The sequence below is a fragment of the Scyliorhinus canicula genome, chromosome 18 (assembly GCF_902713615.1).
Source record: "Scyliorhinus canicula chromosome 18, sScyCan1.1, whole genome shotgun sequence".
In the NCBI taxonomy this organism is placed as follows: domain Eukaryota; kingdom Metazoa; phylum Chordata; class Chondrichthyes; order Carcharhiniformes; family Scyliorhinidae; genus Scyliorhinus; species Scyliorhinus canicula.
In genome coordinates, this window is record NC_052163.1 from 75,858,119 (window position 1) to 75,885,387 (window position 27,269).

Genomic DNA, 27,269 nt, shown 5'->3' on the forward strand with positions numbered 1-27,269 from the left:
AGCCACTTATTGTAGCATTGCAAACACAGTGTTGCAAAATTTAAAAATATGTATTTTTGATAGAGACCGAAAACCACTCCTTCAAGCTGACTTGGAGATTTAACTAGAAAAATGTAAATTATCAAGCCTGACTCCAGACTTAGTAAAAACTATCAGCAGTAATATAAACTTAAAGAACCAGAACTTCAGAAGCTGGTAACCGGGATTCAGGAACCACCATATGGACACCCAAGGGTTGTGCAATCAGTAAAAAATAATTTGGTCCTATTGGTCTGTTCTAGGCTGGAGTGGATCGGGAGGACTTGGGGCAAAGGAGCAGGGTATTCAGGATCCAATCAAAGGAGGAGAGATCCGTGATAAGTGGGACCTGTATAAAGGAGTAGGGGTCCCACTCGACGATCCCTATGAGAATTATCGAAGAAATAAGAGTTACTCCTTCATAGCTCGCATGAAAGCAAGAGATGAAAGTAAGTTGCGTGAATTAATCCAGTTTGTGTCTGTGACTCTGAGATGACACTTGTGCTGCTTTGAAACTTTGAGTTGCATTGCTTTTTGTGCACAGGATCTGATATTGGTTACCTGTTCTTCAATGCATTTCCAGTGTGCATTCCATATACGTCATGTCTGCACATTCAATTGCAAGATTATACTCTAGATGCCCAATACAAGACAGTCCTACCCTTCCAAGCTTTCTGTCCGAACATCAGAGGTGATTGATTCAAATCCTCCTTGAACAGTCCTGATGTTTCAGGTAGTGACCGGTTGCAAATACATTCTTCTTGTTGATGAGCAAGAACACCCATTTCCAAGAGAAGTTGTTATGGGCCAGGGTTTAGATAACCCCAAAGTGTATCATGGAGTTCACCTGACCCACAACTTTTAATAGATTCTGGTATGAGGAGCACACGGCCCACTCTACAGGTGCGGTGCAGCAGAAATGGAAAAGTATTTTTGAAAGCAAAACAATGTTTATTCTATGAACTCAAGTTAACCTTTTTAAAACATACAGTAAACATCTTAGCAACCATTAATTCAAATACAACCCCCAAAGACTACAACACTAAGTAATACTTCAAGCTTTCCTTTTAACATCCATAAGACTTAAAAACAAAACCTTTAACAGAAGCACATTAGGTTAAAGTCACTACTGAGAACAGTTATTAGTTTTAAATCACCAAAGCATTGATTTACAGTTTTTAGATTACAGAGAGAGACTAATACCCCTTCTGGCTGTGACTGCAGCTATCCAGCTCTGAAAACGAAACTGAAACACACCCTGCAGCAAACAGCCTAAAACGAAAGTAAAAAGCCGACAGACAGCCCAGCTCTACCCACTCTCTGACATCACTGCAGTAATAAACACCCATTTCTTAAAGGTACTCTCACATGACATCTCCCCCCAAGAAAAAACATAAACGATCAACTTCAAGATGGTTTTATTTTTCACCTTTCCACTATCCTTTAAGGAATGCACACAGTAAATATACTTTTTCGTTTTTTTTTTAAAAAACAACACACGCAAACAGGTATAATAAAATAGTCCATTTTTGTTCTTCCTCCAACTGAAATTCTTCTCGATTGACAGTCTCTGAATAAGAAGGTCTCTGCACGATCCATCTATTTCTCTACGCCTCAGCATTTCTCTTTAAGGTCAGATACTTTAGTTCAATCTGATCACAGAGTCCCTTGTGATTCTTCAACACAAGAGCATTGGTTATCACAGCTTTCAGGCAGTCAAATGCCAGTTGAAACTCCGCTGCCCATTGAAATTTTCGACGTTTCTTCAGCAAGTCTATCAGTGGAGCAATCACACTGCAAAACCTTTGCACAAATGTTCGATCAAATCCACACATGCCAAGAAATCACATTATTTCCCTTTGTGTTGAGGGTATCGGAAACTCCTCAAGGAAAGTGACTTGGGCTTTTCCAAATTCACTTTTGGCTCGGTTTATCACCAAACCCGCCTCCTGAAGTCGATGGAATAACTGCATCAGATGTTTTAAATGTTCTTTCCATGTCTGGCTGAAAATTACCAGATCGTCGATGTATACCACACAATTGGGTAATCCTGAAACGGCTTTGTTAGTTAACAGTTGAAATGTGGCTGGGGCGGTTTTCATGCCAACTGGCATAACTTTGAATTGGTACGTACCATCTGGAGTCACAAAAGCTGAAATCTCCTTCGCCCTTTCGGGTAAAGGTACCTGCCAGTAACTTAAGTAAATCAAGTTTGGAATAAAAGCTGATTGTCGCACTTTCTCAATGCAATCCTCCAAACGTGAGATAGGATAAGAGTCAGTTCTTGTAACTGCATTAACCTTTCTATAGTCCACACACAACCGTTGGGTACCATCTGGTTTAGGCACCATCACTATGGGTGAGCTCCATTGGCTCCAACCCACTTCAATTATGCCATTTTTAAGCATACTCTCAATCTCTTTGTTAACCTGTGCCAATTTTAAAGGGTTAACTCTGTATGGATGTTGTTTGATTGGAACAGCATTTCCCCCATCTACACCATGTATAGCCATTTTAGTACTTCACAATTTATCTCCACAGACTTGCCCACGTGATATCAATAACTCTTTCAGGTCAGTCCGTTTTTCCTCTGGAAGGTAACTCAACAATTTATCCCAATTTTTAAGAACATCCTCGTTTTCCAATTTAATTTGAGGTATGTCAAATTCACAGTCATCTGGATTTGGTTCATCACTTTGAGTTGTAATTATTAAAACTTCCTCCTTTTCCTCTCCTTCCCTTTCAAAGTGCCTTTTAAGCATATTCACATGACACACACGGTGAGTCTTCCTTCTATCTGGTGTTTTTACCACATAATTCACCTCACTTAATTTCCTTTCAATTTGATAAGATACACAAAACCTAGCATTAAAAGGCTCATCTACCACCGGTAACAACACTTTATCTCCACTGGTAAAACTACAAACTTTGGATTTCTTGACCGCGACCGTTTCATCGCATTTTGCGCAACTTTCAAATGTTGTCTAGCCAATTCACCTGCTCTATTTAATCGTTCCCTAAAATTTGACACGTAATCCAATAATGTAAGTTCCGATTCTCACTCACCAATTTTTCCTTAATCAATTTAAACGGTACTCCTACCTCATGACCAAAAATTAGTTCAAAAGGACCGAATTTGGCAAACTCATTAGGTGCATCCCTAATTGCAAACAGGACAAATTCCTTTATCCCAATCCTCTGAGTAATTTTAAAAAAAATTTAGAGTACCCAATTCATTTTCCCAATTAAGGGGCAATTTTGTGTGGCCAATCAACCTAGCCTGCACATCTTTTGGGTTGTGGGGACGGAACCCACGCAAACACGGACAGTGACCCAGAGCCAGGATCAAACCTGGGACCTCGGCGCCATGAGGCAGCAGGGCTAACCCTCTGAGCCACCATGCAGCCCTCTCCTCTGGGTAATCTTGACAATAAGCCCTCAACATTGTCTTTAATGTCTGATGCCACCTTTCTAACACTCCCTGTGATTCTGGATGATACGCAGTTGATTTAAATTGTTTTATTCCTAAGCTATCCATAACTTTGCATAACCTGGAAGTAAAATTTGATCCTTGATCCGATTGTATTTATGTGGGTAGTCCATATCGAGTAAAGAATTTAAGTAACTCCTCCACAATCTTTTTAGCTGTAAAATTACGTACTGGAATGGCCTCTGGAAACCTAGTAGACACATCCATTATAGTCAAAAGATATTGATTCCCACTTTTCGTTTTAAGAAGCGGTCCTAGGCAATCAATTAGGACCCTTGTAAAAGGTTCCTCAAATGATGGAATGGGTACCAAGGGTGCTGGATATATCACTGCTTGAGGTTTCCCTATCACTTGCCATGTGTGACCTGATTGACAAAATTTAACTACAGCTTTATGTAGTCCAGGCCAATAAAAATATTTTTGTATTTTAGCTTGAGTTTTCCTTATTCCCAAATGACCTCCCACTGGTACCTCATGTGCAACTCGCAACACCTCCTTTCTATACCCTACCGGCAATACTACTTGATGAACATCAGCCCACTTTTCATCCGCCTGCATATGTAAAGGTCTCCATTTTGTCATCAAGACATAACTTTTATGGTAATAACGCTCTGGTATATACTCGGATTCCTCTTTCGTATATGCTTTCTGATGCATCTGTTTTATTTCTACATCTTTCTGTTGTAACTCCGCCAATTTTCCTGAACTAAAAATATCCACCTCATCCTCCAGCTGTTCTTGTTATTTTTCACCCATCTGATCAAAAATCGTTTCTGATAATTGCACTTCAACTTCACTCTTTGATTTCCCCTCTTATCTTAACACGTGACTTTGTGACCTTGTTACTACACAATCCGGAAAAATCCCAGGATATTCGTCCTTCAACATTTCAGTTGTCTGATTTTCCACTGGCTTATCAACCACAGTAGGCATCACTCCCACCTGCAATCCAGCGATATCATTACCCAAGATAAACTGTATTCCTGGATAAGATAGTTTCTCTATTACTCCTACTACCACTTCTTCACTCTTCACTGGACTTTCCAACCTTACCTTGTATAATGGAACACTACTCCTCTCACCCTGAATTCCACATATTACACCTTTTCTGGCAACATTCTTCCCAAACTACATAACTCCTCTTCTCTTACCATTAAAGATTGACTAGCTCCCGTATCTCTTAAAATTGTGAGTTCTTTACCTGCTTCTCCTGATACACATGAGTAACCTTTACCCACACAAGTAAATTCTTTAAAGAGATCTGGCACCTTCTTATCAATCAGCTCTTGATCAGGCTGTACAATCTTTTGCCCCTCCTTCGCTTCACTTGGGCTTTCCTTTATTACTTTAACAAACCCCACTGTCTTGTCCTGTTTTACCACATCAGCCTTTCCAGTGCTTTTCTTCAACCACCAACACTGTGACTTTACATGGTCTAGTTTATTACAGTGAAAACATTTGAAACTTTTCATTTCTTTTCCACCCTCCTGGATTTCTTTTTTAGTCTGAAGTACACTCTCCTTATTATCTCCCATCAGATCACCTTTACCTTTACCAGTTGAGTATTTCTCATGTCCCCAGTTTCTATCCCTCACAGGCTGAAACTGATGTCATAAACCAAACTTTGATTTATGAACTAATTGATAATCATCTGCTATTTCTGTTGCTAACTTCGCAGTTTCAACCCTCTGCTCTTTCACATGAGTTCTCACTACATCAGGAATTTAATTTATAAACTCCGCCAAAAGTATAATTTCTCTGAGAGCTTCATACCTTTGGTCTATTTTCAAAGCCCTTATCCACCTATCAAAATTACTCTGTTTGATCCTTTCAAACTCCATGTATGTTTGACCGGGTTCTTTCCTTAAATTTCGAAACCTTTGGCTGTAGGCTTCAGGCACTAGTTCATATGCACCCAAGATGGATTTTTTCACCTCCTCATACGACCCAGATACCTCCTCCGGTAGTGATGCAAACACTTGCCTAGCCATTCCTACCAGCTTTGTTCGAATCAGTAATACCCACATGTCCTGTCGCCATTTCATTTGTTTAGCTACCTTCTCAAATGAAATGAAAAAGGCTTCTACCTCCTCCTCATCAAACCTTGGCAGTGCTTGGACATATTTAAATAGATCTCCACCAAGCCTTCGACTATGACGCTTTTTCTCACTATCATCATCACTATCATCCAACTGTAGTTTCCCTTTAGGCCTGCCAATTTTTTTTTAAAGTATTTTTATTACGGTTTTGCAGAATTTTTCATAATAATACAGTAGAAACAATAATAACAAAACAAACGAGTGAATATTAACATAGTGTAAAAAGAGAATATACAATAACAATTAAATAAACATTACCTCACGCGACCCAGTCTTCCCACACCATCCCAATGAAGCACTCACCCCCCCCCCCCAGATTGCTGCTGCTGCTGACATTTTAATTTCCCCGAGAAAGTCGACGAACGGCTGCCACCCCCGAGAGAACCCTAGTGTAGACCCTCTTAAGGCAAACTTTATTTTCTCGAGGCTGAGAAACCCAGCCATGTTGTTAACCCAAGTCTCTGCACTCGGGAGCTTTGAGTCCCTCCATCTTAATAAAATCCGTCTCCGGGCTACTAGGGAGGCAAAGGCCAAGACATCGGCCTCTTTCGCCCCCTGAACTCCCGGGTCTTCTGACACTCCAAAGATCGCTATCTCTGGATTCGGCACCACCTGTGTGTTCAGCACCTTAGACATTGCCCTCGCGAACCCTTGCCAGAACTCTCTAAGCTCCGGGCATGCTCAAAACATGTGGACATGGTTTGCAGGGCTGCCCTTACACCTCATACAACTGTCCTCTACCCAAAAAAACTTGCTCATTCTCGCTGCCGTCATGTGTGCCCGGTGGACCACCTTAAATTGAATTAGACTGAGCCTGGCACATGATGAGGAGGAATTAACCAGGACCTCTGCTCACAGACCCGCTTCCAACTCCTCACCTAGCTCCTCCTCCCACTTGCCCTTGAGCTCCTCCACCGGGGTTTCCTCCACCTCCTGTAGTTCCTGGTAGATATCCGACACCTTCCCCTCCCCCACCCAGGTACCGGAGACCACCCTGTCCTGTATCCTCAGTGGCGGCAGCGTCGGAAAGGCCACTACCTGTTTTTTCAGGAAGGCTCGTACTTGCAGATATTTAAAGGCGTTTCCTGGCGGCAGATTAAATTTGTCCTCTAGCGCCTTCAGACTGGGAAAGCTTCCGTCTATGAACAAATCTCCCATCCTTCCGATGCCTGCCCTCTGCCAGCTCTGGAACCCACCAGCCATCCTACCCAGGACAAACCTGTGGTTGTTGCATATCGGAGTCCAGACCAACGCTCCTTCCACCTTCTTGTACCTCCTCCACTGTCCCCAGATCCGCACTGTCGCCACCACCACCGGACTTGTGGAGTAACGGGTCGGCGAGAACGGCAAAGGAGCCGTTATCAGAGCTCCCAGACTAGTACCTTTACATGATGCTGTCTCCAGCTGCTCCCACGCCCCCCCCCCCCCCTCCCCCGCCTCGCCCACCTCCTAATCATAGCTATATTGGCCACCCAGTGGTAGTTGCGAAAGTGCGGCAGCGCCAAACCCCCCCCTTCGCCCACTTCCTAATCATAGCTATATTGGCCACCCAGTGGTAGTCGCAAAAGTGCGGCAGCGCCAAACCCCCCCCCCCCGCCCCGGACTGCGCTCCAACAGCGATCTCCTTGCTCGCGGGGTCTTATTCGCCCACACACAGCCTGTAATGATCCTGCTCACCCGCTTAAAAAAGGCCTTGGGGATGAAGATGGGGAGGCTGGCAAGGAAGCTTTTTCTTCCGCTGTTCCAAATATACTTCATTCAGGGACCACCAAGACCGATTTTTTTAATATATGAAATTTGACAGTTCTTAAATGTAAATGCTTCTCCTTTCCAGGTGTTTGAACCAATGCATCCTACTGTTGTAAAGAAATGATCCTCGAATCAGTATTTTAATAAAGGTCCCCTGGCTCCCCTATCCTCCATTTGCTGATGTGCAGAATTCGTACTTCAGTGATTGTTTCAGGGAGCTTCATTGCTAATTGTTATGTTACTAAACATGAACATTACACGTTTAGTAAAATTAGTCTGAGGTTGACTCAAATTCGGGGAAATCGAATTATTTTAAATGTAGTTTTCAAATAGTAGCCTTGGATAATAAACTTTTATCATATTCCCTTATAGAATTTATTACACCATTAAATAAGTATTAGAATATTTGTTTTGCTTTTTACTATTTCTCTGTTATTGCAGTGAAGAAAGAAATACAGGAGCAGCCACCCCCCGAGTGAAGAATGCGTGAGAAGATGGAGCTGTGTTTGTTCTGCATCACTCCCATAACCCAATAAGGACTTAGAAACCCAAGCTACTCACTGTTGGACTGATCGATTACAGGAGGCCTCATATCTGAGTATTTCAGGGCTGGGACACGAGCAAAGGATTAAATCCCTAATGAATCTTCATGCAGATCAAATATACCATAATCTCAGTTTCACTTTGGTACCTGCTTATACAATGATGTCTTTCCCAGTGTATCTTTTTTTTAAGTGAAGCAGTGCAGAGTTGTAGGCATCAATGATAGGATGAGAATTTTTATACTGACAAATTATAAATGTTTGCGTTGGCCTAAAATTGGACATTTTGACTGTCTCCTCCGTTGTGTACTAAGGAAGGACTCAGAAGTCTTGAAGTATTTTCACTTGCCCTTTTTTGTTTGGTTACAGAGAGGTGTGAATGGATTGTTAACGCTCTCTTTGATCAGTCATCAGACTAGACCTTGTGTAATGACTTTTGTGAACCATTTTAATCTGTTCATCCGAACTGCAGGAGTAAAGTTTCTCAATCAGTAAATCCTGAACTAAACGCTTTCTGTTTATTGTGCCAACCTCTAGTTTGGTCACTAGGTTTCCTGCTCGGTGACTAGAACAAATTCCTGACTCCAGGAAATAAGTTACATGTTCCATATCCATCAGCTTGTATTTACATAGCTTGCAGTGTTTTACAGGAGTGTTATAAAAGTAAATTTGATACTGAGCCACATGAGATATTATGCCATCTGACCAAAAGATTGTTCAAATACACAGATTTTAAGCAGGTCAGAAAGTGAAGATAAAAAGAGGTTGAGGGAGGGAATTGCAGAACCTTGGGCAGGATACTCCCAACCCTGTGCACAGCACGGGTCGCGGGCCACTCTGCGCGGCCAGGCGGCCGCTCTAAAAAGACAGAGTCCCGCCGGCGCTGTCCACACCTGGTCACAGCTGGCGAGAAACTGCGCGCAGTTTCCGGGGGGGGCTCTGATGGAGCCTGGCCCGCGATAAGCGGGCCAGCCTCTCGCTCCACGGGCCTATTTTCTTACGCGCCAGCCCCTGAACTCCCGCGCCATGTTACGTTGGGGCTGGCGCATTGAGGGAGGCCACCGCGCATGCGTGGGTTGGCGCCGGCGCCACTGTGCATGTCCTCGTTGATGGCGCACCACTGCACATGCGCGGATTCCGTGGCGCACAGTTCACGTCGGGATGGGAGGCTGGAGCGGCATGAACCGCTCCAGCGCTGTGCTGGCTTCCTGTAGGGGCCAGAATTGGTACTCGACGGGTTTCCGACGGCGTGGACACTCTGCCGCCGAATGGGAGAATCCCGCCCCTTGTACCTAAGCATCTGAAGGCATAACATCTCAATGGAATCCAAATGGAGAAAACAATAGGATGAGTGCTCTGGCCCTCATGTTACCACAACATTAGTTTGAGCAGGTTTCTTTCGTGTTATGCCCAGATTTTATTTCTACTACCTTGTTTCCAGCCATGAAGAATAGATTTAGCTAGAATGTTCCCATCAAGCACTTGCCTGGAGTTAGCAGCATTAGTTGCAGCTAACCAGTGGGGTGAGAAGAATTCGGGTACAGCAATATCCCTGTCATCAAACTGCCAATAACAAATCATGATCAATTAAATGGCCTTTTAATCTGTAATAACTGTTGTTTCTTGACCATGCTTTTGATATCTAGCAGCATTTCGCTGGCCCAAAAGTTCACCCTTTTAAAAAAAATTGATGATGCGTACAAGTAGGTTATTTCTTTGTCTGCGTGGTAAAGTGTGGACCATGTAATAATCCCAGTAAAGCTGTGACACAGTGATCCAAGCTGTGTATAAGCAATATAGCTGGTACATATGGAAATGTTTTACCTTCTGTCTTCTCTGTGGACACCCCCCCCCCCCCCCCCCCCCCCCAATGGAGGTTCATTCTGCAAAAAAATCCTCTATTCTGCCACCTGAAATAGCAGTTCTTTTTTGTGATGGGAAGCGTGAGACCATCCCTCTTCCACCTTTTTGTCCTACTCTTTTTTTTTTAATTTAGAGTACCCAATTCATTATTTCCAATTTAGCATGGCCAATCCACCTACCCTGCACATTTTTGGGTTGCGGTGGCGAAACCTACGCAAACACGGGGAGAATGTGCAAACTCCACACGGACAGTGACCCAGAGCCGGGATCGAACTTGGGGCTCGGCGCCTTGAGGCAGCAATGCTAACCACTGTGCCACCGTGCTGCCCTCCTCTGTCCTCCTCTTGCCCACTCAGCGTGTTTTATAAGAACATAAGAACTAGGAGCAGGAGTAGGCCATCCGGCCCCTCGAGCCCGCTCCGCCATTCAATTAGATCATGGCTGATCTTTTGTGGACTCAGCTCCACTTTCCGGCCCGAACACCATAACCCTTAATCCCTTTATTCTTCAAAAAACTATCTATCTTTACCTTAAAAACATGTAATGAAGGAGCCTCAACTGCTTCACTGGGCAAGGAATTCCATAGATTCACAACCCTTTGGGTGAAGAAGTTCCTCCTAAACTCAGTCCTAAATCTACTTCCCCTTATTTTGAGGCTATGCCCCCTAGTTCTGCTGTCAGCCGCCAGTGGAAACAACCTGCCCGCATCTATCCTATCTATTCCCTTCATAATTCTAAATGTTTCTATAAGATCCCCCCTCATCCTTCTAAATTCCAACGAGTACAGTCCCAGTCTACTCGACCTCTCCTCATAATCCAACCCCTTCAGCTCTGGGATTAACCTAGTGAATCTCCTCTGCACACCCTCCAGCGCCAGTACGTCCTTTCTCAAGTAAGGAGACCAAAACTGAACACAATACTCCAGGTGTGGCCGCACCAACACCCTATACAATTGCAACACAAACTCCCTAGTCTTAAACTCCACCCCTCTAGCAATGAAGGACAAAATTCCATTTGCCTTCTTAATCACCTGTTGCACTTGTAAACCAACCCTCTGTGACTCATGCACTAGCACACCCAAGTCTCTCTGAACAGCGGCATGCTTTAATATTTTATCGTTTAAATAATAATCCCGTTTGCTGTTATTCCTACCAAAATGGATAACCTCACATTTGTCAACATTGTATTCCATCTGCCAGACCCGAGCCCATTCACTTAACCTATCCAAATCCCTCTGCAGACTTCCAGTATCCTCTGCACTTTTCGCTTTACCACTCATCTTAGTGTCATCTGCAAACTTGGACACATTGCCCTTGGTCCCCAACTCCAAATCATCAATGTAAATTGTGAACAATTGTGGGCCCAACACGGATCCCTGAGGGACACCACTAGCTACTGATTGCCAACCAGAGAAACACCCATTTATCCCAACTCTTTGCTTTCTATTAATTAACCAATCCTCTATCCATGCTACTACTTTACCCTTAATGCCATGCATCTTTATCTTATGCAGTTCTGTCCTTACTCTTTTGAAAATGTAGAATGATCAATAATTGTCAACGGCACCAAGGATTCAGTCACAAAGACAACTCTCGGTGCCAATCTGATCAGAAGCTAGTTGCAGTGAAAGTCAGGCTACCTTCAGCTAAGCTTTCCTGGGGAACGTTGCTGTTTTTGCGATATGGTATGTGCCCATACGGTGGTTATGAATTACTTGGAATCTGCAGCAACAAACAGGCATCTCCACATGAGCCTCCTCTCACCCCTCTTTATCTAACCCTTTCAGCAAATCTTTCTATTTTTCCCACCTCATTTGCTTATATCGCTTCTCCATGAATGCATTTGTCTCAGATATTCCTTGGTAATGATTTCCACACTCTTAGCACTCTTCCATTTTTGAGAAATCCCTGCAAAAATCTCACATTCTTTGTCATGATATACAGACAAGCAACTAATGGACACAAGAACAGGCCATGACCAATAAGCAGGCAGGACACTCAGGGGTGGGATCTGACTATAAAAGACACGAGGCACTCACACTCCGCCTCTTTCCACTGATGAACATCTAGACAGTCAGTCAAGGGTGTTGTTACAATCTCACACCTCCACCACGTGGCTAAGAGCTAATTTGGTTCAGTCAGACAGAGTAACCACACTTAAGTTAGCAGAGAGTCAAACTCACAGATAAGGTGCTAACAGTGCCATTAGTTCAACGAAACAGGCAGGCACTGCGCAACGTTGCCTGCCCACTGCCACATTCTTCTCCGTTTCCTTCTGTTGTTTTGCCACCTCCTGATACCTCGACTCACGAGGCCACCAGTCAGGCTTCAATCCCGCCCATCAAGCCGCTGTTGTCCCCACCACCACCTCTCCGGCAGTCGACCAGGATCCGACGCAAGCCAGAGACTGGACTTATGAACGTTTGTTCTGTTTGCTATGTTCTGTGTTCTCGCATTAGACAGCTGTTTTTACATGTACATATGTTCACATCCACTGCATGTATATATGTTAATATTGGCCTATTCTTGTAAATACTTTCACATATGTCATCCAAACATTAAAAAAAGGGAGATGTCATGATATACAGACACACACACAATGATATACAGACAAGCAGCTAATGGACACAGAACAGGCCATGACCAATAAGCAGGCAGGACACTGAGGGGTGGGATCTGACTATAAAAGACACAAGGCACTTGCACTCCGCCTCTTTCCACTGATGAACATCTAGAGAGTCAGTCAAGGGTGTTGTTACAATCTCGCACCTCCACCACGTGGCTAAGAGCTAGTCTGGTTCAGTCAGACAGAGTAACCACAGAGAAGTTAGCAGAGAGTCAAACTCAGAGAACTGTGCTAACAGTGCCATTAGTTCAATAAACCTGATTAAACTAACTTCAAGGTCTGGAGTATCTTTTTGATCTTTGCTACATCCAGTTGCAGCCAGTGTTATACCAGTGTACCTAACACAACACTGTTACTTGGCAGTTGTCCAGTACCAATCCTCCTTGAAGGAGGGGAATATCCAGCAGTCTATGCAGTGGTACCTTTGGAGATTAGAACCAAGCCAATCCTTTGTGATAACTCAGTCATTCAACAAGTGAGCCAGGCAGACCTTCGAGGCCCTATTTACTGATGATTGATCACATAGCCTGACTCACTGGTGGGACCAGGAGAAAGGGCTGGATGGGGTACCTTCCACTCTCAATCACGTATGCAATTTTTCCACCTGATAAAGTGGGTGGTCCTAGTTGGGGCAATAGGGAGGAAGCTTTTATTTTAACCTCCACAGTTAAAACTGACGCACACATTTTGAGCATTTCATATCATTGACTTCTCAATGTGGGTTTGTTGATGGGTTTCAACCTTAAAAAAAGAAACTTCTGGAAATTCTCAGATCTGGCAGCAATTTCTGCAAGGGAAATCAGGTTCACTTATATTCTGATGCTGCGGAGCTGCTGAGTATTGAGTATTTTCTGCTTTTCTTTCACATTTCCAGCATCTGCATTGTTTTGCCTTTGGGTTTCTACATGTTAGAATGGCTGACTCCAGAAAATAGACTTTTTTAATGCAACCATTGAAACTCTCCCAGTAATGTCCTTCAAGATGTTTGGGAATGTTTCTTAGGATGTTGACCCTCGCCCCAGATAGAAACATATGTAGAATCATACATAGACAGTGATCTAGAATAGGCTTCGGTTCCATGTGCACCAACGGCCAACTGGTATCTCACTGGAGGATCTATCCTCGTATCTGAGCCTAAAATCAGCAACAAATCAACTTGTATTTCTATAGTGCCTTTGACAAATTGAAACATCTTGTTATTTCACTGCTGGGGTGGGCCCAGCGAGGCTAATAACTGAACCTGTTTCCTCATGTGTTCAGCAGAGATCAAGTGTGGGAAACCTCTTGCCAACCCATGGAAACAGGGCACCACCCATTTCCCCAAATGGAACCCAGTACAGACCAAACCTGGAAGGTTCCTTTTCTAAACAGCGCAACAAATCAAGTCAAGAATGTCAAGATTCAAAACATTGGAAAGCTGAGCGGTGGCTATTGTAATAACTCAGGTGGTAAACTTTAATGAATTGGGAGGAAAAATCAGATTTATTTGGCAACAAAGGAGCTGACGGTGTAGGTGATTCACTGATTTGAACTATTGAGGTGCCCATGTTTTGTAGGTTGCAAATCAGTGGCCTCCGTGAAGATTTTCCGGTACAAACTATTAGAGCTCCTTTACAAGTGGGGGAACGTGCGAAATAAGAACAGATTTTTTTATCTTCTGTATTTTTATTTGGAAAATTTTAAAGTGATTCGATCACAAAGAAATGTATTGTGAGCTAGGTTACATCATGATTGCCTATGTTTTATGAACTAGCAGATCAACAAGCACCAAATAAACTGAAAGGTCATTCCATTGGAACCATTTGTACTTGTAGAAGTTTAATATTGATTCTTTCATCTCTAGCACAGCATATGATGTTTTCACCTCTTCTCTGGGCATAATTAAGAGATGACCATAAGCAGTGGATCATTCGTTAGGTAATGAAATCTTCAAAACTGTGGTTACAGGGCTGCACTCTGGATGGTTTTAATTATCTGTGCCTGTGTATTAGTTAATCTAATTATTAAAGTGTTTTTGCTGTTTGGCCAGTGCCGTTGGAGATTATTAATTAAAGATTGGCACTCTACCAATGTATAGTTGTTAGGAGGGAATTAGATAATTTGCCTTGTCTGTGGCAAACAACTGATGCAGTCACAGATTAAATTAGCAGGGAGAAAGGAGTTGGGAGTAGCCCTTATGAGGGAGGTTCTTCCTGCTACTGTCGAACAAGTGTAATTTTACTGGTTCAAAGATGTGGAGAATTCAGTTACAGGTTTTGTTCTGGATAGAGATTCATACTCCAGAGGTATGTTGTAATTAAAATGTATTATGTTGTGAGGGGCTATAAAGACGGATCCAAAAATCTCTTTTGTTAGTCAGTTTAAGCCAAAAGTTCTTATAAAGAATATTTTATTCCTTCACTAACTGCTGCTTCTTGCTAATGAATATCATTTAGGTTAGTTCAGTTTTTAAAAGGAAGTAGAATATAGTGGGAATCCCATTGGATCTCCAGTCATTAATATTTTTCTGAAGTAATCCTGGACATGCTGTCCCATCATGTTGCATGCGATAATGGGGAGCTGGCAAAGAAGCGGGCAGCGTTTAACAAGGCCAAAGCCGCCCTGTATGAAAGTGGAGTCCAGTTTGGGTGGTGTACCCAGCGTGGCGAAGAGCGATTTCTGAAGCGCCGGAGGAGGCAGATTCCTTTCTAAAGAAGCATGGGCTGGGTGTGGGGTGATTTGAGGTTTTAAGTTTTCAAATTTTAACAATTTTTTTAGAAAATATTTTAGTGAAGCATTTGTAATTTTCAGTTTGACACATTAACATTTCTTAAACAACCTCGTGGGCCGACACACGCAAAGAACCTAAAAAACAATGTCCCCTACTGCCCACGACCTATTCCCTAATTACCCATACACTGAGTTCCTGTCCTCGTCTAACACTGCCATTTCCTCCTATTTCCCCCCCCACCCCCACCCCTGCCCCCTTACTGCTGACGTTCAATTTTTTTTGAAGAAGTCAATGAACGGTTGCCATCTCCGGGCAAACTCCTGAGTGGATCGTTTCAAGGCGAACTTGATTTTTTTTCCAGGCTGAGAAACCCTGCCATATTCGCTGACCCACACACCTGACTTCGGGGGCTCCGGATCCCTCCATCCCAGCAAAATCCGTTTCCGGGAAACCAGGACATCGGCCGCCCCCCCCCCCCATCACACCCCGGCCCTCGGATCATCCGAGACCCCAAATATTGCCAGTTCTGGACTTGGAGTTACCCTCCCTTCCAAGACCTCTGACATAACATCCGCAAATCCCTGCCAGAATCCCCTCAATTTCGGACATGACCAGAATATATGTACATGGTTAGCTGGGCCCACATCTATCCTCCACCTTGTCAAAGAAACTGCTCGTCCGGGCTACCGTCATGTGGGCCCTGTGGACCACTTTGAACTGGATCAGGCTAAATCTGGCACAGGACGAGGATAAATTCACTCTCTTCAAGGTTTTTTCCCCACTTTTCCATTTCCAGCTCTTCCCAACTCCTCTTCCCATTTCCGCTTTACCTCCCTGATTGGGTCCCACGCCCACTCCATCAACTCCTTGTATATCTCCAAAATCCTCCCCTCTCCAACCCCAGTTTTTGACATCGCCTCATCCTGTAGTCCCCTCGGGGAGGCGAGGGAAGCTTGGGACCTGCCTCTGGACAAAGTCCCGGACCTGAATGTATCGAAACCCATTCCCGCCCGGTAGCTCAAACTCTTCCTCCAGTGCCTTCAAGGTCGGAAAGCCCTCCTGGATAAATAAATCCCCAAATCTCGCGATCCCTGCCTGCTGCCATCTCCTGAAGCCCCCATCCAGCCTCCCCGGGACAAACCGTTGATTTTTACAAATCGGAGACCACACCCCCTCTAATCCTATGTGCTGCCTCCATTGCCCCCACACCCTTTGGGCTGTCACTGCCACAGGGCTTGTAGAGTACCGAGCTGGCGAGAACGGCAGGGGCACCGTTAGTAAAGCCTCCAAACTCGTACCCTTGCAGGATGCTGCTTCCACTTGCTCCCAGGCCGACCCCTCCCCTACTGCCCACTGCCTGACCATCGATATGTTGGCCGCCCAGTAATAATTAATAAAGTTCGGGAGGACCAGGCTGCTCTCTCCACAACCCCGCTCCAGGAGTGCCCTCTTTACTCTTGGGGTTTTCCCCGCCCCCACACAACCTGTAATTGCCGCGTTTATTTTTCTAAAAATAGCCTTTGGGACAAAAATCGGAAGGCATTGAAAAAAGAAAAGCAGTCTTGGGAGGACTGTCATCTTCGCCGCCTGGACCCCTCCCACGAACGCCAGAGGGTGCATGTCCCATCTGTGGAAATCCCTTTTCATTTGGTCAGCCGCTTTGCCCAGATTTAACTTGTGGAGCTGCCCCCACTCTTTAGCCACTTGAATCCCTAAATATCTAAAACTCCCCGCCACCACTTTAAAAGGTAACTCCCTCAGTCTCCTTTCCTGCCCCCGTGCCTGGATCACAAACATGTCACTCTCATATTCAACTTGTAGCCTGAAAATCGCCCAAATTTTCCTAGTACCTCCATGATTTTGGTCATTTACACCCCCCCCCCCCCCCAAACCGGGTCTGTAACATACTGCAGCAAGTCATCCGCATAGAGAAACCCTGTGCTCCACATCACCCCCCTCACTATCCCCCGCCACGCACTCCATGTTCTAAGGGCCATTGCTAAAGGCTCTATGGCTAGGGCAAACAGTAAAGGGGAGAGCGGGCAACCCTGCCTTGTCCCTCACCTGAGATTAAAATATTCTGACCAGGTTCGATTGGTTCTCACATTTGCCACCGGGACCTGATATAACAGCTGGACACAGTCCGCAAATCATTGCCCGAACCCAAACCTGCCTAAAATATCCCATAAGTATGTCCACTCCACCTGGTCAAAAGCCTTCTCCGCGTCCATGGTTACTACCACTCAGCCTCACGCCCCTCAGTTGGCATCATCATAACATTAAGAAGCCGTCGAACTTCCGGTTGCGGCTATGCAGAGCTAAGCTGCACGTTCGGCAGCTCCCGCTAGGAACGGACTTTTGGGCTCTTTTTAAGGCCCCCAGCGGTACTTGATCGACGGTTCCTGACGTGGGAAGGTGTCAGCGGCAGATCACCAGTGTTCTATGGTCTGGACCAGGAGTGGAGCCAGCAAAAAAGCGCTGGCAGCGCCTAGGAAAAAGCGGGGGAAAAAAACAAGATGGCGGCCGGCGGAGGCCTCGAAGAATGGAGGCGGTGGGTGCAGGAGCAGCAGGAGACCCTCCAGCGCTCCTTTCGGGAGCTCAAAGTGGAGCTGCTAGAATCGCTGAAGGCTACCACTGATAAGCTGCTGGACACTCGGACAACCCAGTGGGTGGCAATCCGGGAGCTCCGACAACAAGCCTCCGAAAGAGGATGAGGCCTCGGCCCTTGCCGTAAAGGTGGAGATGCATTAGGCGCTCCATAAGAAGTGGCAGGAGCGGTTCGAGGAGATGGAGAACCGGTTGAGGCTGAAAAATTTGCAGATCCTGGGCCTCACGAAGGGGCTGGAGGGGTCAGACCTGGGGGCCTATGTGGTCGTCTTGCTGAACTCGCTGATGGGAGCTGGGTCCTTCCAGGGGACCCTGGAGCTGGAGGGTGCTCACAGATACTGGCCAGGAGGCCCAAGCCGAATGAGCCGCCACGGGCGGTGCTGGTGCGGTTCCACCGGTTCGTTGACCGAGAGTGCGTCCTTAGGTGGGCCAAGAAGGAGCGGAGTAGCAAGTGGGAGAACACGGTAGTGCGGATCTACCAGGACTGGAGTGCGGAGGTGGCTAAGCGGAGGGCCGGGTACAACCAGACGAAGGCGGTGCTCCACAGAAAGATTGTGAAGTTTGGTATGTTACAGCCGGCACGTCTGTGGGTCACCTACAAGAACCGTCACTTTTACTTTCGAGTCCCTGGAGGAGGCGTGGGCCTTTGTGCAGGCCGAGAAGTTGGACTCTAACTGAGGGTCGGGGGCGGGGGTTTGTATGTAACTGTTAATTTTTGGTGGGGGGGGTTCTCTGTTTTATGCTGGTTGTGTGTTTCTAGGGCGGGTGGGGCGCTGTCTTTTTGCGTGGGTTCGGTGGATCGGCTCGAGTCGGGGGGTAGACTTGGAGTGTGGGGAGCTGGTGGTGGGGGCCGACAATGGGAGCTGCCCTAGAGGAGGCGGGGTCGGGCAGGGTGAAAGCACGGGCTTTTCTTTGGTTTCCCGCGCTGACGGTGGATGGGGGCGGGGTCGGAGCTGAGAAACGCGGGCTTTTTTCCCCGAGCGGGAGGAGGACGAGGAGGGTCTGCCGATGGGCATAGGGGAGGAGAAGTAGCCCCACGTTGGGAGGGGTCGCAGGTGTCAGCAGAAGTTAGCTGGCTCATGGGAGTGCTATGGAGGGAGTAACGCAGCTGGGAGGGGTCCTAGCCTGGGGGATTGGGGGGTGGGGGGGTACCGGGTTGCTGCTGAAATGGCCAGGAAGGAGCTGGAGGATGCAGGGGGGGCCGGGGTGGGGGTTTGCCGTCGTGGGGAACAGTCCGAGCGGGGGGTGCTGGCCTGGGGCGGGCAGGGGATGGGTTATGGCTAGTCGGCAGGGGAGGGGGGCACGGAGCCCTCTGATCCGGCTGATAACTTGGAATGTGAGGGGGCTGAATGGGCCGGTCAAACGGGCCCGAGTGTTTACGCACCTGAAGGGGCTGAAGGTGGATGTGGCCATGCTCCAGGAGACGCCCCTTAGGTGGCGGACCAGGTTAGACTGAGGAAGGGATGGGTGGGCCAAGTGTTTAATTCAGGGCTGATGCAGAGAACCGGGTGGTGGTGATCCTGGTGGGAAAAAGGGTGTCGTTTGAGACGTCAAAGGTGGTGGCTGATAGTGGCGGGAGGTATGTGATGGTAAGTGGCAAGCTGCAGGGGGAGCGGGTGGTGCTGGTGAATGTCTATGCCCCGAACTGCAACGATGCGGGTTTTATGCGGCGCATGTTGGGCCGCATTCCGGATCTGGAGACGGGGGGCCTGATATTGGGGGGGGACTTTAATACAGTGCTGGACCCCCATTGGATTGATCCATATCCAGGACAGGCAGGAGGCCTGCAGCGGCTAAGGTATTGAGGGGGTTTATGGACTAGATGGATCCTTGGAGGTTGCGAGGGCCAGTGAGTATTCATTTTTCTCCCACGTGCATAAAGCCTATTCCCGGATTGATTTTTTTTGTTCTGAGCAGGGGGCTGATTTCGAGGGTGGAAGATGCCGAGTATTCGGCCATAGTTATTTTGGATCATGCCCCGCACTGGGTGGACCTTGAGCTGGGGGGAGGAGAGGGACCAGCGCCCGCTCTGGCGCCTGGAGGTGGGACTGCTGGCAGATGAGAAGGTGGGCAGGCGGGTTCGGGGGTGTATCAAGAGGTACTTAGAGGCCAATGATAATGGGGAGGTCCGGGTGGGGATGGTTTGGGAGGCATTGAAGGTGGTGATTAGAGGGGAGTTGATTTCCATCCGAGCCCATAGGGAGAGGGGAGAGCAAAGAGAGAGGGAGAGGTAGGTGGGGGAGGTGGTGAGGGTGGACAGGAGATACGCGGAGGCTCCGGAGGAGGGACTGTTGGGGGAGCGACGTAACCTGCAGGCCAAGTTCGACTTACTGACCACCAGAAAGGCAGAAGCTCAGTGGAGGAAGGCACAGGGAGCGGTGTATGAATATGGGGAGAAGGCGAGTAGGATGCTGGCGCATCAGCTCCTTAAGCGGGACGCGGCCAGGGAGATTGGTGGAGTGAAGGATAGGGGAGGAAATGTGGTGCTAAGGGGGGTAGACATTAACGGGGTCTTCAGGGACTTTTATGGGGAATTGTACCGGTCTGAACCCCCGGTGGAGGGGGGGAATGCGGCGCTTTTTGGACAAGCTGAGATTTCTGATGGTGGAGGATGGGCTGGGGGCACCGATTGAGCTGGTCACTGGGATAGGCAGCATGCAGTCGGGGAAGGCGCCGGGGCCAGATGGGTTTCCGGTCGAATTTTATAAAATGTCGCAGACCTGCTGGGCCCCCTGTTGGTTAGGACCTTTAACGAGGCAAGGGAGGGGGGGCTTTGCCCTCGTCTATCTCACGGGCGCTGATTTCCTTGATCCTTAAGCGGGATAAGGACCCCCTGCAGTGTGGATCATATAGGCCGATCTCGCTGTTAAATGTGGATGCCAAGCTGTTGGCGAAGATCTTGGCCACAAGGATAGAGGACTGTGTGCCGGGGGTCATTCATGAGGACCAGACAGGGTTTGTGAAGGGAAGGCAGCTGAAATCCAATATACGTAGGCTTCTGAATGTTATAATGATGCCGGCGGTAGAAAGGGAGGTGGAGATAGTGGTAGCATTAGGTGCGGAGAAGGCCTTTGATAGGTTGAGTGGGGGTACTTGTGGGAGGTGCTGGAAAGGTTTGGGTTCGGGGAGGGGTTTGTCAGTTGGGTGAGGCTGTTATATGAGGCCCCGATGGCGAGCGTAGCCACGAATAGGAGGAGATCGGAGTACTTTCTGTTGCACTGGGGGACAAGACAGGGGTGTCCCCTGTCCCCCTTGTTCTTTGCGTTGGCAATTGAGCCCCTGGCCATGGCGTTGAGGGAGTCGGGGAATTGGAGGGGTGCGGGGTGGGGAGGAGCACCGAGTGTCACTTTACGCAGATGACTTGTTGCTATATGTGGCGGACCTAGTGGGGGGAATGCCGGAGGTGGTGAAGATTCTCAGGGAATTTGGGGGCTTTTCAGGGTACAAGCTCAACCTGGGTAAGAGTGAGCTGTTCGTCGTGCACCCGGGGGATCAGGAGGAGGGGATTGGTAGGCTCCCACTGAAAAGGGCAGGGGGGAGCTTTAGAACATAGAACAGTACAGCACAGAACAGGCCCTTCGGCCCTCGATGTTGTGCCGAGCAATGATCACCCTACTCAAACCCACATATCCACCCTATACCCGTAACCCAACAACTCCCCCCCTTAACCTTACTATTAGGACACTACGGGCAATTTAGCATGGCCAATCCACCTAACCCGCACATCTTTGGACTGTGGGAGGAAACCAGAGCACCCGGAGGAAACCCACGCACACACGGGGAGGACGTGCAGACTCCACACAGACAGTGACCCAGCCGGGAATCGAACCTGGGACCCTGGAGCTGTGAAGCATTTATGCTAGCTACCGTGATACCCCGTACCTGGGGTACCTTAGGTACCTGGGAGTCCAGGTGGCTAGGAGCTGGGGGGCCCTACACAAACTTAACCTCACAAGGCTGCTGGAGCAAATGGAGGAGGAGTTTAAAAGATGGGACATGTTGCCGCTGTCACTGGCGGGCAGGGTGCAGTCAGTCAAGATGACGGTGCTCCTGAGGTTTTTCTTCCTGTTCCAGTGCCTTCCCATCCTTATCCCGAAGACCTTTTTTAGGAGGGTCAATAGGAGTATTACGGGATTTGTATGGGCGCATGGGACTCCGAGGGTGAGAAGGGTGTTTTTGGAGCGGGGCAGGGATAAGGGGGAGGAGGGGGGGGGGCTGGCGCTGCCCAACCTCTGTGGGTATTATTGGGCTGCCAACGCAGCGATGGTGCGTAAGTGGGTAATGGACGGGGATGGGGAAGCATGGAAGAGGATGGAGGTGGCGTCCTGTGTAGACATGAGCCTGGAGGCGCTGGTAATTGCGCCGTTGCCGCTCCCTCCAACGAGGTATACCACGAGCACGTTGGTGGTGGCTACCCTCAAAATTTGGGGGCAATGGAGACGGCATAGGGGGGAGGTGGGGGACTCGACGGAGTCCCCGATACGGGGGAACCACCGGTTTGTTCCAGCGAGCATTGATGGCGGGTTTCTTTCTGGCACAGTGTAGGTATTAGGAGGTTGAGGGACCTGTTTGTGGATGGGAGGTTTGCGAGCTTGGGTGAGTTAGAGGGGAAGTTTGGGCTCCCCCCGGGGAACATGTTTAGGTACATGCAGGTTAGGGCGTTTCCCAGGCGACAAGTGGAGGGGTTCCCTCTGTTGCCCCCACGTGGGGTATGGGACAGGGTGCTCTCGGGGGTGTGGGTTGGAGGAGTGAGGATTTTGGACGTGTACCACGTAATGCAGTAGGTAGACGAGGCCTCGGTGGAGGAGCTGAAGTGGAGGTGGGTGAGTAGATTGAGGAGGGGATGTGGGCGGATGCCCTGGGGGGGGGGGGTGGGTGGGTGGGTGGGGGGGGTGGGGGGGGGGGGGGGGTGGGGGGGGGGGGGGCAGGAATGTGTACATGTTTGTTGAATATGCCGGGTGCTAACCTATTCTTTTTGTAATTACTGGGGGGGTTTGGTTTTGGGGGTTTTCTTTTTTTTTCTTTTTTGTTGTTTTCTTGTTGATATTTTCTGTTTTTGATATTTTGTGAAAATCTCAATAAAAATTATTTTTAAAAAAAACATTAAGAAGCCGTCTAATATTGAACGTCGGGTGTCTGCCCTTCATAAATCCCGTCTGATCCTCACCTATTACCTCCGGGACACAGTCCTTTATTCTGGTGGCCAAGATCTTTGCCAGTAATTTAGCATCTACACGTAAAAGGGCAATTACTCCGACCTTGAACTTGACCCGTCCATCCTAGGATCCAAGAGCGTGTTAAAATCACCCCCCATAACCAACCGGTGTGAGTCGAGGTCAGGGAATTTTCCCAGCATCTTCTTAACAAACGCGACATCATCCCAGTTTGGGGCATATTTACCAACACCGCTGCCATTCCCTCCAGTTTCCCCGCTCACCATAATAAATCTGCCTCCCAGGCCTGTGTCTATTTTCCTCACCTCAAATGCCACCCTTTTGTTAATCAGGATGGCCAATGGCCACCTCCCTTGTTTTAAAGTCCAATCCTGAAGAGAACATCTGTCCGACCAATCCCTTTTTCAGTCTAAATTGATCCCCCAGCTTCAAGTGTGTCTCATGTAACATGGCCATGTCTGCCTTTAACTGTCTCAAGCGTGCGAACACACGGGCCCTCTTGACCAGCCCATTCAGGCCACGAACATACCACGAAACCAGTCTGGTTGGGGGAGGGCTCTTGCCCCCCCCCTCCCCTGTCGATCAGCCATGACCTTACCTACGGCAGCCCTTAGCCCATGGCCCGCACCTCCCCAGTTCCGCCCTTTGGCAGCCACCGCCATCTAGTGTCCATCTCCAGCCTCCTGGAAGTCCCCTAATTGTCAGCAGTCCCCACCCCTTCCCCCCCACCCTGTCACTTTTCAGCTCACCCCCCACTTGGCTCCTGTGAACCAGCTAGCCTAGCAGGTCGTGCCCCTGGTTCCTAGGATTCTACCAGCTGCTGGAACTTTAGCCCCACCCAACTCTTAACATAAGTTTTCAAAATAATAGCACCAAGCACAGAAAGCAAACAAACCATCCACTTAAGGAATAGGCTCAACATCTTATCAATCCCATCATCTTCAAACAGAGCCCCAAACAATGGAAGTGAAAACAAACAGGATAAATGGAAAGACAGAAAAAATTATGCATGTAAAAACTCAGACAGACGTCTTTCCTTCCCAGAACATCTCAATTTGAGAACTTTTCTTCAACACCCCCCCCCCCCCTCCATTTTCTTCTTTTCTCTTTTTTTTACAAAAAAAAGGAAGAAACCTTGGTACATACACTGAAAGGTCAAAGTTAGATAACTCAGAGAAATCCTTCTCTTCCCTGTCATCGCAACTCAAGTTACAGTGCACCACAGAACTTTTTGATTTAAATCGCAGCCGACCAGTTTTTTCTTTTTTTAAGTCCTTATGGGTCCCCCAGGTTGTTGTCTTTCATAAAGACCGCCACTTCTTCCAGCGAGCTAAAATATAGTTCCCGTTCCTCGTAATTAAGGTGCTGGTTTATCGCTGGTTTTTAAAGCAGACCAAGCAGGCCAGCAGCACGGTTCGATTCCCGTACCAGCCTCCCCGGACAGGCGCCGGAATGTGGCAACTAGGAGCTTTTCACAGTAACTTCATTGAAGCCTACTCATGACAATAAGCGATTTTCATCTTCAGGTTACCCAAAGACAGGCCGGGTCGATCAGTCCGAATTTTAGTCCCTTCGCATACAGGGCTACTTTAACCTTATTAAAACTTTCCCTCTTAGCAAGTTCTGCTCCCAAGTCTTGGTAAACCCGGATCTCAGCTTCTTCCAATACGAACCATTTTGTCTTCCTAGCCCATCTCATGATGCATTTCTTGTCCAGGAATCGATGCAGCCTCTCCACCATCACCCTCGTGGGCTCACAACCCTGGGGCTTGCGCATGAGTGCCCTGTGAGCCTGATCCACCTCGAATGGCCTATCGAATGCCTCTGCCCCCATCATTTTCTCGAACATCTTCACAACATACGCATCGGCATCCAATCCTTCCTTTCCCTCTGGCAGACCGACGATCCGAATGTTCTGCCTGTGGGAATGATTCTCCAGGTCTTCCACCTTTTCCAGCAGCTGCTTTTGCCGATCCTGTAAAATGCCAATTTACAGTCCCATCCCAGTGGACTGCTTCCCTTGTTCCATCACCTGCTCCTGTAGCTTTTAGATTGACTGTCCCTGAGCCGTCACTGTCACCTCCATCCAGTCGGCAGCCTCCTTAAATCGAGGCAACCACCTTGGTCAGGTCCTCCGCACACCTTATGGTGCCGAGCGAACTTCTCATTCAGATATGTAAGCAACTGATCCATCGACCATTGAGCCAGCGGGGCAGGACCTGGCTTCTCTGCCATTGCAGCCACCGAGCTCAGATCCTCACTTCCAACCAGCTTTTGATTCCTTCTTTTGTTATTTTTCGAGCGTAATTCCATAGGATAGGGGTCGCCTTCTCTTCCTCTCACTTTTATCCGCTAATGTTAGAAAAAATTTCCCTGAAAATCCAGCTTAAAAGCCGTTTAAAAAAACCACCAAGTGCGGGAGCTGCTAAATGTTTGACAGTTCACAGCATGGTCGCCACCGGAAGTCCAAATTTTAACAATTAACATATAAAACACGGGCGGCATGTGGCACAGTGGTTAGCACTGTGACTACGGTGCTGAGGACCCAGGTTCAAATCCCGGTCCTGGGTCACTGTCCGTGTGGAGTTTGCACATTCTCCCCGTGTCTGTGTGGGTTTCACCTCCACAACCTAAAGATGTGAAGGGTAGGTGGATTGGACACACTAAATTGCCCCTTCATTGGAAAAAAATGAATTGGGTACTCTAAATTTATTTTTAAAAATCTAAAACACACAACATTTACAAAATAAAACCAGCCCAAAATAAAACAAAACCCCAGGCCCCCCCCCCCCCCAGCTCCCCAAAATGCATACAAACTACATCTCTGTGGAAACCTTCACTTCTCCCCACCCCCAGCAAATTTCAATTTCACCTTCTCCAAATAAAAGAATTCCATTAGATTCCCCAGCCACACTGAGGCAGGATGGAGACGCTGGCCTTACTCCAACAGGACCTGCCTGCAAGCGATCAATGAGGCAAAGTTTAAAACATCTTCCCCCACTCCCGTATGCAACTTGGGCAAGTCTGACACCCCAAATATGGCCCCCAGGGGACTGGGCTCTAAGTCCACATGTAAAATCGCCGACATGGTGCTGAAGAAGGACCCCCAAAACTCCTCCAACTTTGAGCAGGACCTGGGCTCCTCCCACACCGCTAACAGATATCCTCCACCCTCTAAGAACCATCTCATCCTCGACTTTGCCAGGTGCGCGCTGTGCACCAACTTTAGCTGTATCAGCCCCAGCCTCGCACACGAGGCATTCACCCTCCGCAGCACCTCGCATGATAATCCATCCAACATCACCATCCCCAGTTCATCTTCCCACTTGGCCGTAAAGCCCTCCAGAGACGCCCTATCCTCCTCCACACTCCTCCCATAAATCGGCAAGATGACCCCAACCTCCAACTCCATCACCGACAACACCCCATCCAGTGACTTCCGGTGGCGGCCATGGAGTGAGCAGTCGCACATTTGATGGCTCCGGCTCAAGGCAGTGTCTTTTGGTCTTTTCCCCACCCAAAAGGCAAAGTATTTGACAGCAAGAGGCGCAGGAGTGCCCGTGGAAGGTTTTACTCCTCTGGTATGGCTGGTGGATGGATCCACGAACAAGGAGCGGGGTGAGAATAAAAGAGCTGCTGGAACTGGAGTGTCTTCGTGGTGCACCACAGGATAAAATGGCAGAGGGCAAGGGGGCTGTTCTACCCACCCAGTGGTCAATGGAGCAGCTAATAGAGTTCCTAAATGGAAAGTTCAACCAGCAGAGGAAGGAGGCCCTGGAAGACCTGGCCGAGGTGCTGGAACCGATCGAAGCAGGGAACGAGGAAGTGGAGCAGAGGCTGGAGTTGCAGGGCCGGGCAATCCAGAAATCGAGGATGCGGTGGGGGAGCATGAAAAGCAGTTGGCCTCATTGGAAGCCGAGGCGGGTGGTGTGGGAGGCTGAAGGTGGAGGATCTGGAGAACCGCTCCAGAAAACAAAACCTGAGATTCGTGGGGATGCCCAAAGGCATCGAAGATGCGGAGGCCGGCAAGTACTTGGCCAAAATTTGGAGAAGTTAATGGGCGAGGGGGTCTTTGACCGGCCCCTGGAGGTCGACCAGGGCGCTGAAGAGGTCGCAAGCGGGCGAGCAGTCAAGGGCGATGGTGGTGCAGTTGCGCTGCTCTCTGGGTAAGGAGAACATTCTCCAATGGGCGAGGTTGACGGAGAAGTGCTCCTGGGAAGGAGCTGCGGGTGTACCAGGAGCTGGGCGCAGAAGTGGAGAAGAAGAGGACCAGATTTAACCAGGTCAAGGTTGCCCTCTTTAAAGGAGTGAAGTTCGGAGTCTCCAGGGTGACTTTCCAGAAGCTTGAGTACTATTTCGGCATGCCAGAAGAGGATTGAGTCATGAGAGACA

General features: G+C 48.0%; 1 protein-coding gene across 3 annotated transcripts in view; it reads left to right on the top strand.

Moving 5' to 3' along the window:
• LOC119952858 (calcium homeostasis endoplasmic reticulum protein) overlaps positions 1-8,401 on the top strand; it is a 142,838-nt gene extending 134,437 nt beyond the window's left edge. For 2 of the 3 annotated variants that reach the window (XM_038776416.1, XM_038776418.1), the window contains exons 18-19: positions 282-467; positions 7,795-8,401. In XM_038776416.1, coding sequence (XP_038632344.1) covers positions 282-467; positions 7,795-7,835 — 227 coding nt within the window. In that variant the 3' untranslated portion in view covers positions 7,836-8,401. The remainder of the gene's footprint in view (positions 1-281; positions 468-7,794) is intronic. The other variant, XM_038776417.1, reaches the window with a different exon arrangement.
• Positions 8,402-27,269: the final 18,868 nt, after the last annotated feature.